This window comes from Staurois parvus, unplaced genomic scaffold, assembly GCF_062004578.1.
Source record: "Staurois parvus isolate SC_StPar_1 unplaced genomic scaffold, SC_StPar_1.0 ptg000380l, whole genome shotgun sequence".
NCBI classification, from domain to species: Eukaryota; Metazoa; Chordata; class Amphibia; order Anura; family Ranidae; genus Staurois; species Staurois parvus.
The window spans coordinates 2,206,081-2,223,173 of NW_028318176.1; the positions used below are offsets into that span (position 1 = coordinate 2,206,081).

At 52.5% G+C, this 17,093-nt stretch overlaps 1 protein-coding gene across 2 annotated transcripts; it reads left to right on the top strand.

Moving 5' to 3' along the window:
- Positions 1 to 811: 811 nt before the first annotated feature.
- On the top strand, positions 812 to 6,655 carry LOC149456002 (uncharacterized). Of its 2 annotated transcripts, none has more exons than XM_089685616.1 (4): positions 812 to 905; positions 4,970 to 5,254; positions 5,360 to 5,501; positions 5,730 to 6,655. In XM_089685616.1, the coding sequence occupies exons 2-4, from the start codon at positions 5,057 to 5,059 to the stop codon at positions 6,344 to 6,346; spliced, it is 957 nt and encodes a 318-aa protein (XP_089541742.1). In that variant the 5' UTR covers positions 812 to 905; positions 4,970 to 5,056; the 3' UTR covers positions 6,347 to 6,655. The 2 variants fall into 2 exon arrangements, with proteins under 2 accessions (XP_089541742.1, XP_089541740.1); XM_089685614.1 differs by having other exon boundaries at positions 814 to 905; positions 4,914 to 5,254.
- Positions 6,656 to 17,093: the final 10,438 nt, after the last annotated feature.

Consider the following 17,093-nt stretch of genomic DNA (forward strand, 5'->3'; position numbering starts at 1 on the left):
ATTGGTGACCGATGGGAGAAGGACCCCCCTTATATCAGTGGTCAGTGTAGCGGTCCCTTACATTGGTGACCGATGGGAGAAGGACCCCCTTATATCAGTGGTCAGTGTAGCGGTCCCTTACATTGGTGACCGCTAGGAGAAGGACCCCCTTATATCAGTGGTCAGTGTAGCGGTCCCTTACATTGGTGACCAATGGGAGAAGGACCCCCTTATATCAGTGGTCAGTGTAGTAGCCCCTTACATTGGTGACCAATGGAAGAAGGACCACCTTATATCATTGGTCAGTGTAGCGGTCCCTTACATTGGTGACCGATGGGAGAAGGACCCCCTTATATCAGTGGTCAGTGTAGCAGCCCCTTACATTGGTGACCAATGGGAGAAGGACCCCCTTATATCAGTGGTCAGTGGGAGAAGGACATTCTTACATGGTCATCAGTGGGAAGACTGCACCCCTTACAGATCATTGATGTCAGTTGTTACTGAGAGACAGAAATTGTTCATTGCTGACGGAACCCCTAGAACCTTTTGGAGGAACCCTGGCTGAGAAAGGCTGGACTAGGCAGTCATATATTTCTGTGCCCCTTGGTGGGAGTGGAGGTGACCCCTCTATGAGGACATACAGTCCATACACACCCAGCACAAGGCCGGGTCACAATACCAGACGGGGCTGCAGTTCCTCTGAGTTCCACAAGGTGGTGATCTCACTTCTACCCAGACAGGAAGTCTCTATAGAAGAAAGGAAGTGATGTCAGCTACAGACAGGAAGTGATGTCAGGGACAGACAGGAAGTGATGTCAGGGACAGACAGGAAGTGATTTCAGATAAAGTCAGGAAGCTCCATGAGGAAGGAGATATTACTTAAACCGGCAACATGATGGACAATCAGCTGCCCTTCACATCACCGGGTAAGAGGAGACTTTATTGGAAAGGAGAGAGCAGTACGGAGGATCCACCTAGATCCCCCATCATCATCATTATTATGGATTTATATGGCGCAAACAATTTGCTCAGCACTTTACAACATGAAGGCAGACATTCCATTTACAATACAATGTGGTACTAGAGGAAACAGAGGGCCCTGATCCTGAGAGCTTACAATCTAAGAGGAAGGGTTGAGGGATACAAAATGTAATAGCTGTGGGGGGAGGGGGCTGATGGTGGAAATAAATGGCAGTTTACTAGGTAGAAGCAGGATAGGCTTCTTTAAAGAGGTTTTCAGGGATCGTCTAAAGGTGGATAGATTAGGAGACAGCCGGACAGATTGGGGTAGGGAGTTCCATAGGATGCGAGAACCTCGGAGGTGAGCATGGGAGGAGGTGACACGGGAACTAGAGAGCAGAAGGTCCTGGGAGGATCGAAGGGAGCAGTTTGGTTGATATTTTGAGACCAAGTTGGTGATGTATCTGGGGGCAGAGTTGTGGATGGCTTTGTAAGTTGTCAGTATTTTGAATTTTATTCATTGAGCGCGTGGAAGCCAGTGGAAAGATTGGCAGAGAGGGGTGGAGGACACTGAATGGAGGCCAGTGGAAGGATCGGCAGAGAGGTGTGGAGGACACCGAGTGGAAGGATCGGCAGAGAGGGGTGGAGGACACTGAATGGAAGCCAGTGGAGGGATTGGCAGAGCGGGGTGGAGGACAATGAATGGAGGCCAGTGGAGGGATTGGTAGAGAGGGGTGGTGGACACTGAATGGAGGCCAGTACAGTATTGGCAGAGAGGGATGGAGGACACTGAATGGAAGCCAGTGGAGGGATTGGCAAAGAGGGGTGGAGGACACTAAATGGAGGCCAGTGGAGGGATTGGTAGAGAGGGGTGGAGGACAGTGAATGGAGGTCAGTGGAGAGATTTGCAGAGAGGGGTGGAGGACACTGAATGGAGGTCAGTAGAGGGATTGGGAGAGAGGGGTGGAGGGATTGGCAGAGAGGGGTGGAGGACAATGAACGGAAGCCAGTGGAGCGATTGGCAGAGAGGGGTGGAGGACACTGAATGGAGGCCAGTGGAGGGTTTGGCAGAGAGGGGTGGAGGACACTGAATGGAGGCCAGTGGAGGGATTGGAAGAGAGGGGTGGAGGACAATGAATGGCCAGTGGAGGGATTGGCAGAGAGGGGTGGAGGACACTGAGTGAAGGGATTAGTAGAGAGGGGTGGAGGACAGTGAATGGAGGTCAGTAGAGGGATTGGGAGAGAGGGTTGGAGGACAGTGGAGGGATTGGCAGAGAGGGGTGGAGGACAATGAACGGAAGCCAGTGGAGGGATTGGCAGAGAGGGGTGGAGGACAATGAACGGAAGCCAGTGGAGGGATTGGCAAAGAGGGGTGGAGGACACTGAATGGAAGCCAGTGGAGGGATTGGCAAAGAGGGGTGGAGGACATTGAATGGAGGCCAGTAGAGGGATTGGTAGAGAGGGGTGGAGGACAGTGAATGGAGGTCAGTGGAGGAATTTGCAGAGAGGGGTGGAGGACACTGAATGGAGGTCAGTAGAGGGATTGGGAGAGAGGGTTGGAGGACAGTGGAGGGATTGGCAGAGAGGGTTGGAGGACAGTGAATGGAAGCCAGTGGAGGGATTGGCAGAGAGGGGTGGAGGACAGTGAATTGATTTGCAGAGAGGGGTGGAGGACACTGAATGGAGGTCAGTAGAGGGATTGGGAGAGAGGGTTGGAGGACAGTGGAGGGATTGGAAGAGAGGGGTGGAGGACACTGAATGGAGGCCAGTGGAGGGATTGGCAGAGAGGGGTGGAGGACACTGAATGGAGGCCAGTGGAGGGATTGGTAGAGAGGGGTGGTGGACACTGAATGGAGGCCAGTACAGTATTGGCAGAGAGGGATGGAGGACACTGAATGGAAGCCAGTGGAGGTATTGGCAGAGAGGGGTGGAGGACACTGATTGGAGGGATGGGCAGAGAGGGGTGGAGGACACTGAGTGGAGGTCAGTGGAGGGATTGGTAGAGAGGGGTGGTGGACACTGAATGGAGGCCAGTGGAGGGATTGGTAGAGAGGGGTGGTGGACACTGAATGGAGACCAGTACAGTATTGGCAGAGAGGGATGGAGGACACTGAATGGAAGCCAGTGGAGGGATTGGCAGAGAGGGTGGAGGACACTGAATGGAGGCCAGTGGAGGGATTGGAAGAGAGGGGTGGAGGACAATGAATGGCCAGTGGAGGGATTGGCAGAGAGGGGTGGAGGACACTGAGTGAAGGGATTAGTAGAGAGGGGTGGAGGACAGTGAATGGAGGTCAGTAGAGGGATTGGGAGAGAGGGTTGGAGGACAGTGGAGGGATTGGCAGAGAGGGGTGGAGGACAATGAACGGAAGCCAGTGGAGGGATTGGCAAAGAGGGGTGGAGGACACTGAATGGAAGCCAGTGGAGGGATTGGCAAAGAGGGGTGGAGGACACTGAATGGAAGCCAGTGGAGGGATTGGCAAAGAGGGGTGGAGGACATTGAATGGAGGCCAGTAGAGGGATTGGTAGAGAGGGGTGGAGGACAGTGAATGGAGGTCAGTGGAGGAATTTGCAGAGAGGGGTGGAGGACACTGAATGGAGGTCAGTAGAGGGATTGGGAGAGAGGGTTGGAGGACAGTGGAGGGATTGGCAGAGAGGGTTGGAGGACAGTGAATGGAAGCCAGTGGAGGGATTGGCAGAGAGGGGTGGAGGACAGTGAATTGATTTGCAGAGAGGGGTGGAGGACACTGAATGGAGGCCAGTACAGTATTGGCAGAGAGGGATGGAGGACACTGAATGGAAGCCAGTGGAGGTATTGGCAGAGAGGGGTGGAGGACACTGAATGGAGGCCAGTGGAGGGATTGGTAGAGAGGGGTGGTGGACACTGAATGGAGGCCAGTGGAGGGATTGGTAGAGAGGGGTGGAGGACACTGAATGGAGGCCAGTGGAGGGATTGGTAGAGAGGGGTGGTGGACACTGAATGGAGGCCAGTACAGTATTGGCAGAGAGGGATGGAGGACACTGAATGGAAGCCAGTGGAGGTATTGGCAGAGAGGGGTGGAGGACACTGATTGGAGGGATGGGCAGAGAGGGGTGGAGGACACTGAGTGGAGGTCAGTGGAGGGATTGGTAGAGAGGGGTGGTGGACACTGAATGGAGGCCAGTGGAGGGATTGGCAGAGAGGGGTGGAGGACACTGAATGGAGGCCAGTGGAGGGATTGGTAGAGAGGGGTGGTGGACACTGAATGGAGGCCAGTACAGTATTGGCAGAGAGGGATGGAGGACACTGAATGGAAGCCAGTGGAGGTATTGGCAGAGAGGGGTGGAGGACACTGATTGGAGGGATGGGCAGAGAGGGGTGGAGGACACTGAGTGGAGGTCAGTGGAGGGATTGGTAGAGAGGGGTGGTGGACACTGAATGGAGGCCAGTGGAGGGATTGGTAGAGAGGGGTGGTGGACACTGAATGGAGACCAGTACAGTATTGGCAGAGAGGGATGGAGGACACTGAATGGAAGCCAGTGGAGGGATTGGCAGAGAGGGTGGAGGACACTGAATGGAGGCCAGTGGAGGGATTGGTAGAGAGGGGTGGTGGACACTGAATGGAGGCCAGTACAGTATTGGCAGAGAGGGATGGAGGACACTGAATGGAGGCCAGTGGAGGGATTGGTAGAGAGGGGTGGATGACCCTGGCAGCAGTATTCATGATGGACTGGAGGGGGGTGGCCTATGTAAAGGTCAGCAATGAGGAGGGAGTTGCAGTAGTCAAGGCGAGAGATAACCAGGGAGTGAATTAGGAGCTTTGTGGTATCATTGGTTAAAAAGGGGCGTATTCTGGAGATGTTGCGGAGGTTAAGGTGGCATGATTTGGACAGGGATTGGATGTGGGCCTGAAAGGATAGTTCAGAATCCAGGGTTACCCCTATCATCTGATAAACACATAGAAACAATGGATTCAGTCAGTGTGTGTTTCCTACAGATGGATCCAGTCATGGGAACCCACCAGAGAAATGTCCCCGTCCTCTGTTTTCCCAGGATTCCACACAGGAAGGTCACACCATCCCTCACCATCATCAGGTAGATGGATCCAGTCATGGGAACCCACCAGAGAGATGCAATGAGATGAGAGATGCTAAAGTCAAGGTCAAAGAAGAGTTTAAAGAGGAGGATGAGGAGTATGGAGTGATGGAGGAGTTTTCAGAAGGACACAAGGACATGATGGAGCCACCTAATACCAGGACCCCACCAGAGAGATGTCCCCGTCCTCTGTATTCCCCGGATTCCACACAGGAAGGTCACACCATCCCTCACTGTTACAAGGTTGGTGGAATGGAGAATCTAGAACATGGACTCATGGAGATGATGTGTGGATTTTTTATGTCCGCTTCTATTTTACAGATGATATTTTCTCTCCTCTTGATGTAGAGTGGAGATCCAATCGATATAGAATTTGAGGTGAAATCAGAAGAAGAAGAGGCATATGTGAGGGATGATCAGCAGTCTATGGAGGAGGATGGAATAACGGGGACATTTATAGAGGAGGACACTCCTACAGAGATCAGCACAGGTGGGTCATGAACACTAAATCCATTTCTCCACCCATACTGCTCACTGATTGGTCCAGATGATACATTTCTCATTGGATCTCTCTCTGTCTGACAAGAGCCTGGAGCTCAGGAGGATTCATTCAACTTGTAAGTTTTTCAGAGACCAAGCTGCCTGTTTTGGGCGGAGTCCTGGTTTGGGAGAAGCAATCCGTTCCTGTCTAGTAATCCTCTTTGTCTTTGTATTTTAGTCCATGGCCTGGAGATGAGGAAAACCTCCGAGGATTGTCTCACTTTGTCTCCTGACTGGAAAGTAGAAGATGAGGACATCACACAGTATAGTCCAGGAGTAAACCCGGCTCCCTCCAATGTCCATCCGGCACCACCCAGTGTAGATGGACCATCGGATTCCTCGTATCCTGAGGAACCTCAGACTGTGCAGGACAGGTCCGTCCTTCCAACAGATAGGAGGTTTTCCTGTACTGAGTGTGGAAAGTGGTTCCTTTCTAAATTCCATCTTAATGCGCATAAGAGAACTCACACTGGAGAGAAGCCATATTCCTGTACTGAGTGCAGGAAATGTTTTTCACATAAGTCCCATCTTGCCCATCATCAGAGATCTCACATGGTGGAGAAGCCATATTCCTGTCTGGAGTGTGGGAAATTTTTTGCACAGAAGTCCCAACTTTCCAGACATCGGAGATCTCACATGGTGCAGAAGCCACATTCCTGTCCTGAGTGCGGGAAATATTTTTCAGAGAAGTCCCATCTTATCCAACATCGGAGATCTCACACATGGGGAAAATCATATTCCTGTCCTTGGTGTGGGAAATGTTTTTCAGAGAAGTACAGTCTTCACATACATTAGAGCTTGCACGTGTCAGAGAAAACACTTTCTTGTACTGTGTGTGGGAAATGTTTTTTAAAAAATTCTGAACTTGTAAAACATCAAAATTCTCACCCAGGAGAAAACCCAGCTCCCTCCAATGTCCATCCGGCCCCAAACAGTGTAGATGGAGTCGACAATCATAGGAAATCACTTGTTTAATAAAGCCAGAATTTGTCACATCCCTTCAGCACATATACCCCGAAGTTTCCTTTGCCATGACATACATTGACTATTCACTATAAAATAAAAGGGAATAAAAAACAGAAATAAAACTTTTACCCAGATTTATCCTGTGACTCGACTAAGTCAGAACTAGCTCCATCAATCAATCAACCCTGGGAGGTGTTCCTATACCCACCCACAGGATGTGCTGGGTACTGAAATGCCCAAAGTCCATTGGACCAAGAACGGTTTGAATCACCAAGTCGGGGATTGAATTTCCGACACCAGCGCATCAGTCCAATTGCGACAGTACCAATCACTGTTCAGTTGTCGCAATCAGGCGCCAAATAACCATTTTCTGCATTTCTCTGGGATTCTACATAGGCCACAAATAAAGTTTTACATGCAGATGTAGCTTACAGTGTGTCCAATCAGAAGGAAATATTTTCATCTCTCTGCAACTAATATTTTAGCTTTTATGAGAGATGAAATATATTCATTTGATCTGTGTATATACGTCAAAGCTCCCAGACACATCGGGACCACCTCTGGTCTCCCGCTGTGTCATGAAGCTGAACTGTCTCGAGCCTTTTCCTTCCAGATTTCCAGGAGGTGACAAATCTTATTGGCATCCAGGTGTCACCTCCAGTCCAGAGGAAGCTCTGTCCCTTCAGATGCTAATTGGTGACCATCTGTCTCTTACTGAATCCTGAACACATATTATTATAACATGGAATGCTAAATCTACATTGTCATATTTTCTACAGATCACATCTCAGCTACTCATCTTACACGTACGTTACATCTCCCCCCTTCTAGATGACGCATAGCTGAGCCTAAACGGGTCGGCTAACGCGTTTGCCAGGAAGGTTCCCTAGGTTGTGGGGGGGGGGGGAGTTCTCCCAACTAAAGCTTGACACCGCTGACAGCTCAGCTTGTCCCCTTGCAGATATGAGAGGGCTCCTGTACAGCTCTCTGAATGATCCTAAAGGGTTTGAATGCAGGGTTGTCAGATACAGTCTCTGAGAAAGCAGATTCTGAGGGGGTCAGTGTTCCCCTATCATCCTGTGATCCTCCCCTTGCTGTACACAGCAATGAATCCTCAATCATGATACTCATAGCTGTGGGGACAAAGGATAAATCCACAGAAGACTTTATTCCACCAGGGTCATCCTCTGACCTGTGCCACACCCTTCTACCCTGTTCTCCTCAGCAGAACGTCTGTCAGCACAACACCTGAGCTCCTCTGGGCCAACATTAGAGCCTGGAAGTACTCAGTGATGTCAGCTGCAGCTCCTGAGGTGGAAGACACTGATTGGGCTGAATTTGCATCCTGTAGACTTCCCTCTGCAACACCCAGAAATGAGTCTGCACTGACAGCACCCGCGACTGTGGTGACGGGAAAGTTACAGGAGAAAGGATCTCACTAGGGCTTGTCCTCTGACCCACATCACACACTTCTACCCCGTCCTCAGCAGAGTGTCTGTTGGCACACCTGAGTTCCTCTGGGCCAGCATTAAATGTAACAGCCTCTGGAAACTCAGTGCCTTCAGCCACAGCTACTTAGGGAGTAGAGTCAGCTAGGGTCAGATTTAAACCCTCATCCTGTGGTCCTTCCTCTGTGCTCCACAGCCCAGGATCCAAAATGGCATTGCTGGTATCTGTGGGACAGGGGAGCAGACAAAAGAAAACTTCATCCCACAAGGGGATAGAGGCACACAACACTGGTCTATACCAGGACTTACTGAAACACAATGTGCCTTTTGCCTGGGAACTTCAGAAGAACATTGTTTCTTTACATATGGGTACAAAACCAAATTCCTTTTGTCCATACAACCTCATCCTGACATCCACCGCTGGCGGTCCTTCAGCCAGACCCCTGAGATCCTCTGTGCTGCCATCAATTTTTACAGCCTCAGGGGACTCAAAGCTATCTGCCACAGGTGCCGGGTGGAAAACAGTCTGAGGTGACCTTAGGCCCTCTGGGCCAGATTCACAAGGGTCCAACCCAGCTAGATTGGGCCCTTCCACAGACAGTTCCTCTGTTGCAGTGGGCAATGACTGGTCCGGGGCCAACTGGTGAGCACCCCGAGTCATCACTGCAGCAGAGGGAAGGTCTGCCTTGCACACATCATTACATTTGACATCACATAACAATCAGTTGCAGAGTCCTCTGTGACTTCAAACTCTTCTCCAGGCCTTGACTCCAGAAAGCCACTAGAGCCAGGCCCTAGTACACAGTCCTTCACCCCCTGACCCTTTCCAGAATCCCCAATGTTCACAGAGTCTTCAAATAGTACTTTACATGAGTCCAGGGCCTCAGGTGGTGATGTAGGTTCTAGGGGGGCTGGATATGCCTCATAATGGGCTACCAACCTCTCCAGGTCAGTACCCAATAATACATTAGTGGGAATGGCATCTGTTACACCCACTTCTCTCATTCCTCTCCCAGCTTCCCAGTCTAAATAAACACAGGCCATGGGGACAGCTGGGTTGATGCCCCCAACACCCTTTACAGTCATGGTCTTACCAGGAATAAGATCCTCAGGGCTCACCAGTTCTGGGTGCAGAAGTCACCTCCGCTCCGCTGTCCCTTAGGCTGGTAGTAACTTTGCCACTCACAGTGACAGGCTGCAGGTTATCGGAGAGCCCTCTGGCATTCCTGGAAACACACAAAACAGTAGACTCTGGGCAGGTTGTCTTGGTAGGTTGTGGGACAGCCTTCTTTTTCTCAGGGCAGGATACACTAAGATGACCTATCTGGTGGCACAAAAAACATCTCCGGGTAGCCCCAGTTGTTGCAGTGGCTCCTGAAGGTCTGGGTTCCTTGGTCCTCTGGCTGTCCTGAGAAGAGGGTCCGCTTGCTTCTCCTCCTATCCAGCTGGGTGCAGTAGTCCTCCTGTTGACAGTTATTCTGTTAGCCGCATAGAAGTCAGCTATTTCTGCTGCTTGATCCACTGTTTTGGGATCTCAGTTGAGTACAAACTGCTGGACCTCAAAAGGACATGTCTGTAGGAACTGGTCCTTAATCATTAGCTCCTGTAGGGCGTCAAAGGTGCTTACGGACAGTCCATTTAGCCATTGCCGGAAAGCAGTGTGCTGACTGCAGACGAAGTCGGTGTAGCTGTTCTTAGGACCTCAATACAATGTCCTGAAACGCTTGCGGTACACCTCTGGTGTGAGCTGGTACCGTTTAACAATGGCCTGTTTAAGAGCCTCATAGTCCCTTTCTTGGCCCTCTGGAAGACTCACAAGCACATCCAGGGCCTTGCCTTTTAGCCCTGGTATGAGGTACTGTGCCCATTGCCCCTTGGGCAGGAGGTATTGATGACAAGTCCTCTCAAATCCTTGTAAGAAAGTGTCCATATCACCATCTCGGCCCATGGTGGGGAATTTTTGTGTACTTGTTCTTCCCTGGACTCAGTGTTACCAGCAGACCTGTTCTGCTGCAGCTGGAGTTTTGCTAGCTCCAGTTAATATTGCCGTTCTGCTTGCCTGTCCTCTGCTTCCCACTGTGCTGCTGCTCGCCTGTCCTCTCGCTCTGCTTCCCGCTCTGCGGCTGCTCTTCTGCCCTCTGCTTCCCGGTCTTTTCATCTGTCCTCCCGCTCTGCTGCTGCTCGCCTGTCCTCTGCTTCCCAGTCTTTTCGTCTGTCCTCTGCTTCCCGGCGCTGCGTAATGAACTGGAAGCGTAATGTTTCATTGACTGGGCCCAGCAGCTGTAGATCAGCCTGCAGGGACAATGAATGGGATTCCAGTTGGCCCTCCTGGGTGTCACCACAATCCACATCCGATGGCGGGGAAGGCTACTGTTCCTCTAGGATATCGAGAGCCACATTCTGGGACTCTATAGCCAAGGCTTGCTCCTACTTGTCTTTCTCGGCCAGGGCGCGTATCATCTGCTTCGTCTGGTCCCTTGTGGTCGGGATATCTCTGAACTCGCACAGATTCATCAGGTCATCTCGACTTTGCTTCACGTAGCTGATTACTGCCTCAGCCATTTTGCAAAAAAAAAAAGATAGAAAAGAAAAACAAAGAGGGGGGGAGCAAATAGCCAAGTATGTCTTCTACAAAACAAAAATTATGCACTGAGTGAGCGTCTGTAGGTCAGTCACTTCTACCAAGCTTCCAACCTTTAGTACATGGGTTACATGAATAAACCATGCTCTAATGTACTAAGCAGATCCCGCATGCTGCTGCCAATCTGTCACGGATTCACCCCACACGCCACGCCCACAGCGACTAGCTAACCGAAGGCGCGCACGTGCGGCCGTGACTGGGGGTAAGAGGGACTTAACTTTGAATATATAAAACCAGCCATGATATAATTTCACAGCCCGCACTGCCTCTGGCCACCACTAGAGAGAGACTCCAATCTAGCTGGCTGACCCCACACAGGCAGATACGAATCTTATATACAATCTGGTGCATGCTAAGGGTTGGGGAGCAATCTAGCAATTGGCACACCCTTCTAGGATTCTTCCAGCTATCCTACAGCTAGAACCCCGGTGTTAACCACTCTTCCACTGTCCACACCCCCCCACACCAGACACACAACAAATGGTAGCTGGCCACCACCCAACAGTTTGTCAGCAGACTGGTCTGCTGGGACACCCCACACACACAGATCTCCGTCTGGCAGATCTACTACTTTACAATCTGCACGCAATCTGCCCACACACAGTGCAATTGCATACAGATAGGCAATGAACTTAACCAAGCAAATAAAGACACTGCAATACAATCTAATCTCTCCGGAGATATGAGCCCAAGCTTAAATACCCAGAAGTCACTTGATTTAATATCCCATAAGTGGGCAGTGCATAAAATATGTGCAAAGTATAAAGAGTTACAAATAATAAAGAAAATACAAAAAGACACACAAACGGCTGTTCACTATAAAATAAAAGGGAATAAAACAGAAATAAAACTTTTACCAAGATCTATCCTGCGACTGCAAGTCAGAGAAAGTCAGCGATTCGCCAGTCAAATAGAACCGGCTCCATACGAATCACCCCGTCCATATCTCAGGGTCCTCAATTTATTGAAATATGGATGTAGGCTGGACATTAGCCCTTGGCCAATCAACCCTGGGGGGTGTTCCTGTACCCGCCCACAGGACATTCTGGGTACTGAAGTGTCCAAAGTTGATTGGACCAGGAACGGTTTGAATCAACAAGTCAGGGATTGAATTTCCGACACCAGCGCATCAGTACGATCGCGACAGGACCAATCACTGTTCAGCTGTCACAATTAGGTGCCATATAACCATTTTCTGCATTTCTCTGGGTTTCTACAGAGGCCACAAATACAGTTATTGTAAGAAAGTCCAGGGCTCACGGCGACACACGGGACGGCGCATGCGCAGAACGCCGTTGCGTGTTAACCGGCGGGCACTCGGACAAGGTCAACCGCGGGTGCAGCCTCAAATGCGCACTCGCGATTGCGGACGCGCGCCTGGCACCAATGACAGCGCAGGGCACGCTATTTAAACCAGCCATAGGTATGTGCAAATTGCCATATGGCCTCATTACCTGTTCCTGCTCCTCTGTTCTGTGAAGTACCCTTTGTTGCCGACCCTGCTTTGATCCTGATCCTGTTGACTGTCTCCTGCACTGACCCCTGGCTTGTCCTGACCACTCTCCTGTCTGCTCCTTGTTACTGGATCTCCCGTTGCTGAACTTGGCTCGTTACCTGACTACTCTCTGCCTGCTCCTCCTGTACCTACCTGCCTGTTAGTTGCTGACCTGGCCTGTCTGACCATGCTATACCTTCACGGTCATCCATCCATCCTGCACGGATCCAGTCCCTGCTGCCCAGGTCTGCTAGCCTCTTCACGTCAGGCTCTCTTCTTCTACACACCTCTGGTGGTTACCTCTACCACAGTTGGGCGTACTCAGGGGTCGCGACCTGGTCTCAGTCTGCTCCAAGTCCAACCCCACCATCAGGGGCTCTGGTGAACAAGCAGATTGGGACTTAGACTCCGTGCCCTGGGGGACCCCGCACTGCGGGTTGCTAGAGATACCACCAGGCAGTTTATGACAGTTTTACATGCAGATTTAGCCTACAGTGTGTCCAATCAGAAGGAAGGGTTTTCATCTCTCTGCAACTAATATATTAGTTTTTATGAGAGATTAAATATATTCCATTGATCTGCTGATATAAATTAGAGCTCCCAGACAGATCGGAGCCCTCCCCTGGTCTGCTGCTTCCAAAGCCGAAATGACTGGAGCTCCTCTTTTAAACTTCAAGAAGGTGACAAACTCTGACTACATAGGTGACAACGCTTTATTGACATTTAGGTGTCACCTTCAGCCTAGAAGCTGCTCTGTCCTTTCAGATGCTAATTGGTGACCATATGTCTCTGACTGAATATCTTATTAATAAAAACATGGAATGAAGCTAAATCTACAATGACATATTTCTACTGATCACATCTCAACTACCTGAATCTTACATTTATGTCACACCATGTTTCCAGTGATGGAGATCCAGAGACTGACCAGAGTCTTCTTCTCAATGTCACCAGACCACCTCTTCCTCTACTATTGGGATGCTGGGCCTTTCTATGACTACTCGGGACCCCAACCTCTTCTATAGGATGAAGATTTCTGTCATATTTACTAAGAAGCTGAAGGAAATGTCCATGATATAGGTAAGAGTCACGTATAGTATGAGCGGCATCACCCTTCACCCAAGACCTAGCCTGGTCTCTGACCAATCTCACGATTTGGATGGACTTTTCTGGTTATTTCCAGGTGACTGTCAGGGCTCCCAGGTGTGACCAGAGGTGTGTGACTGACGCAGGGAAACGCAGACTTCAGATATGTGATAAACAATATAATTTATTAACACTAACCATACAAACATAAACGCAGTGCAATACTAAAACATAATACAGTGCAAACAAACCAAACCAACCACCCACAGATAACAGTACATACAAGCAAGCGTCGTCAGGCAGGCCGGGTCAATATCAATAGGGCAGGTAGGTACAGGGGGAGCAAGCGGAGATGGGTCGGGGTCACAGGCCAGGTTCAGCAGGTAGCCAGCAGCGTAGTACAGAGGGTCAGGCAGAGGGATGGTCAGGGTCACAAGCCAGGGATCAGAACAGGTAGCAAGCAGCGTGGTACAGAGGGTCAGGCAGAGGGATGGTCAGGAGCGAGCCGGGATCAAAGCAGGAGAAGTCAGCAGCGGTTCAGATCAGGCAGGGTCAGCAAAGGAACAGAAACAGGATGCAGGACAGATACAGGGCCCAGGACAAACACAACACCAAGGCAGAGTCTGCAAGTCTGGCCATCCCTTAAATACACCAGTATCATCAGTTCCAGGTGTTAGCTGGCTGAAAGGTTGAGTCTCTGATTGCTGGGAGCACCCGCTGGCCAGCCCTGGTACTGCAGATCAAAAGGCAGGTGAGTCCCACCATTGCTGGCCAGTCCATTCCTGACAGTACCCCCCCCTCAAGGAGCGGCCTCAGGACGCTCCAAACAGTCCTAGCTGGGCAAAATGTTCCACCGCCCGGGTCTGGTAACTGGCGGGATATCAAAGACTGGCACACCGGGCAGGACTCCGGGCATTGGCACAACGGGCTGGACTCCGGGCAGAGGCACATCGGGCTGGACTCCGGGCAGAGGCACATCGGGCTGGACTCCGGGCAGAGGCACATCGGGCAGAGGCACATCGGGCTAAACTCCGGGCAGAGGCACATCGGGCTGGACTCCGGGCAGAGGCACATCGGGCAGAGGCACACCGGGCAGAGGCACATCGGGCAGGACTCCGGGCAGAGGCACATCGGGCAGGACTCCGGGCAGAGGCACATCGGGCAGGACTCCGGGCAGAGGCACATCGGATTACCAGGCGAAGCAGCAGGCAGCGGGCCACCAGGCGGAGCAGCGGGCACCGGGCCCCCGGGCGGAGCAGCGGGCACCGGGCCCCCGGGCGGGGCGACAGGCACCGGGCCCCCGGGCGGGGCGACAGGCACCGGGCCCCCGGGCGGGGCGACAGGCATCGGGCCCCCGGGCGGGGTGACAGGCATCGGGCCCCCAGGTGGGGTGACAGGCATCGGGCCCCCGGGCGGGGTGACAGGCATCGGGTCCCCGGGCGGGGCGACAGGCATCGGGCCCCCAGGCGGGGCGACAGGCATCGGGCCCCCAGGCGGGGCGACAGGCATCGGGCCCCCAGGCGGGGCGACAGGCATCGGGCCCCCAGGCGGGGCGGCGGGCGCCGGACCCCCAGGCGGAGCGACAGGTCTCGGGCCCTCAGGCGGAGCGGCGGGCGCCGGACCCCCAGGTGGAGCGACAGGTCTCGGGCCCTCAGGCGGAGCGGTGGGCACCGGACCCCCAGGCGGAGCGACAGGTCTCGGGCCCTCAGGAGGAGCGGCGGGCGCCGGACCCCCAGGCGGAGCGACAGGTCTCGGGCCCTCAGGCGGAGCGACAGGTCTCGGGCCCCTAGGCGGGGCGGCGGGCGCCGGACCCCCAGGCGGAGCGGCGGGCGCCGGACCCCCAGGCGGAGCGGCGGGCGCCGGACCCCCAGGCGGAGCGGCGGGCACCGAGTCACCAGGCACGACAGTGGGCTCCGAGTCAACTGGCATGACCGCTGGCACTGGGTCAGACATTGGATCGTCTGGCTGGACAGCGGGCATCGGGTCACCAGACATCAGGTCATTTGGCTCGACAGCGGGCACCGCGTCATCTGGCAAGGCAGTGGGCTCCGAGTCAACTGGTATGACCGCGGGTACTGGGTCAGACATTGGATCGTCTGACTGGACAGCGGGCATCGGGTCACCAGGCATCAGGTCATTTGGCTCGACAGCGGGCACCGCGTCATCTGGCAAGGCAGTGGGCTCCGAGTCAACAGGCACGACAGTGGGCACCGGGTCACCAGGCATTGGATCATCTGGCTCGACAGCGGGCATCGGGTCACCAGGTATGACAGCGGGCCCTGGGTCACCAGGCATCAGGTCATTTGGCTCGCCAGCGGGCACCGCGTCATCTGGCAAGGCAGTGGGCACCGAGTCACCAGGTACGACAGCGGGCTCTGAGTCAATTGGCACGATAGCGGGCACCGGATCAGGTACCGGATCATCTGGATCAACAGCGGGCATCGAGTCAACTGGCCTAATAGGATCGTCAGGCTGGATCAGTTCATCATGCTGGGTAGAGGCATCAGGCTGAATGCCGGCGTCCGGCTGAGTAGAGGCTTCAGGCTGAGTAGAGGCTTCAGGCTGAGTAGAGGCTCCAGGCCGAGTAGAGGCTCCAGGCCGAGTAGAGGCTCCAGGCCGAGTAGAGGCTTCAGGCAGAAGAGAGGCATCAGGCTGCGTACAGGCATCAGGCTGAGTACAGGCATCAGGCTGAGTAGAGGCTTCAGGCTGAACCACGGAAGGCAGGTTCACCGGTTTGGATACTGGCAGGATGGTATTGGTTGGAAAGAATTTTCGCTTTTTTCTGGTTTTAACTACTGGAGCACTGCAAGTAAACGCAGGTCTGCAAACGAATGGAGCAGCTGGAGACAGAGAAGAACTGGAGGATGGAACAGGAGAGGGAGCAGTTGCTACAGAGGGCTTTTTTACAGGGTTAAAGGCAGGATAGGTGCAGCGAGTGGGAACAGGGTACTGACATGCGGTAGATAGCCAAGTATACTGGGCTGTAACTGGGGGAGTTGTTGGGAATACAGGAGTAGAGCTTTGAGGAAATAGATTAGAAGCAGGACTGGGTCTTTGTAAGCTGACTGAGGCTGGGTGCAACAAGTCTGTCCATGTCTGCAGTATGGGTTGAACAAAGCTGAGCTTACACAAAGCCTGTCTGACCAAAGACTGTCTGACCAAAGACTGCACTGCGTTTATACAATCTCTTAGTACCTGTGGTGAACATGTGGAATAACGCTCCAGAAAGTAACCCACATCATCCTCTAATAACCACACCAGGGACTCTACCTGGTCTGCACTAAATGGTGGCAAAAATTCATCCCTGCATTCGGGGGAACCAGATGAAACCAACTCAACACAAACCTTAATCAATGGCTGCACCATAGAGAAATCTGTGCCCTGATCTACTAGAACATGAGCGAGCCGTATACATTCTAGCAGTTCATCCCGGGGATACTCCTTCAGAGTCTGATAAGCATATTTTCTGTCATCAAGCACTAGCAGAGATAAATACTCAACCTCATCCAGATCCATCCTTCCCAGCAACAAGCCAAGATGGCTTCCCTGTGCAGCCACTTCTGGTCAGGATTGGCCTTGGTGTAATGTCAGGGCTCCCAGGTGTGACCAGAGGTGTGTGACTGACGCAGGGAAACGCAGACTTCAGATATGTGATAAACAATATAATTTATTAACACTAACCATACAAACATAAACGCAGTGCAATACTAAAACATAATACAGTGCAAACAAACCAAACCAACCACCCACAGATAACAGTACATACAAGCAAGCGTCGTCAGGCAGGCCGGGTCAATATCAATAGGGCAGGTAGGTACAGGGGGAGCAAGCGGAGATGGGTCGGGGTCACAGGCCAGGTTCAGCAGATAGCCAGCAGCGTAGTACAGAGGGTCAGGCAGAGGGATG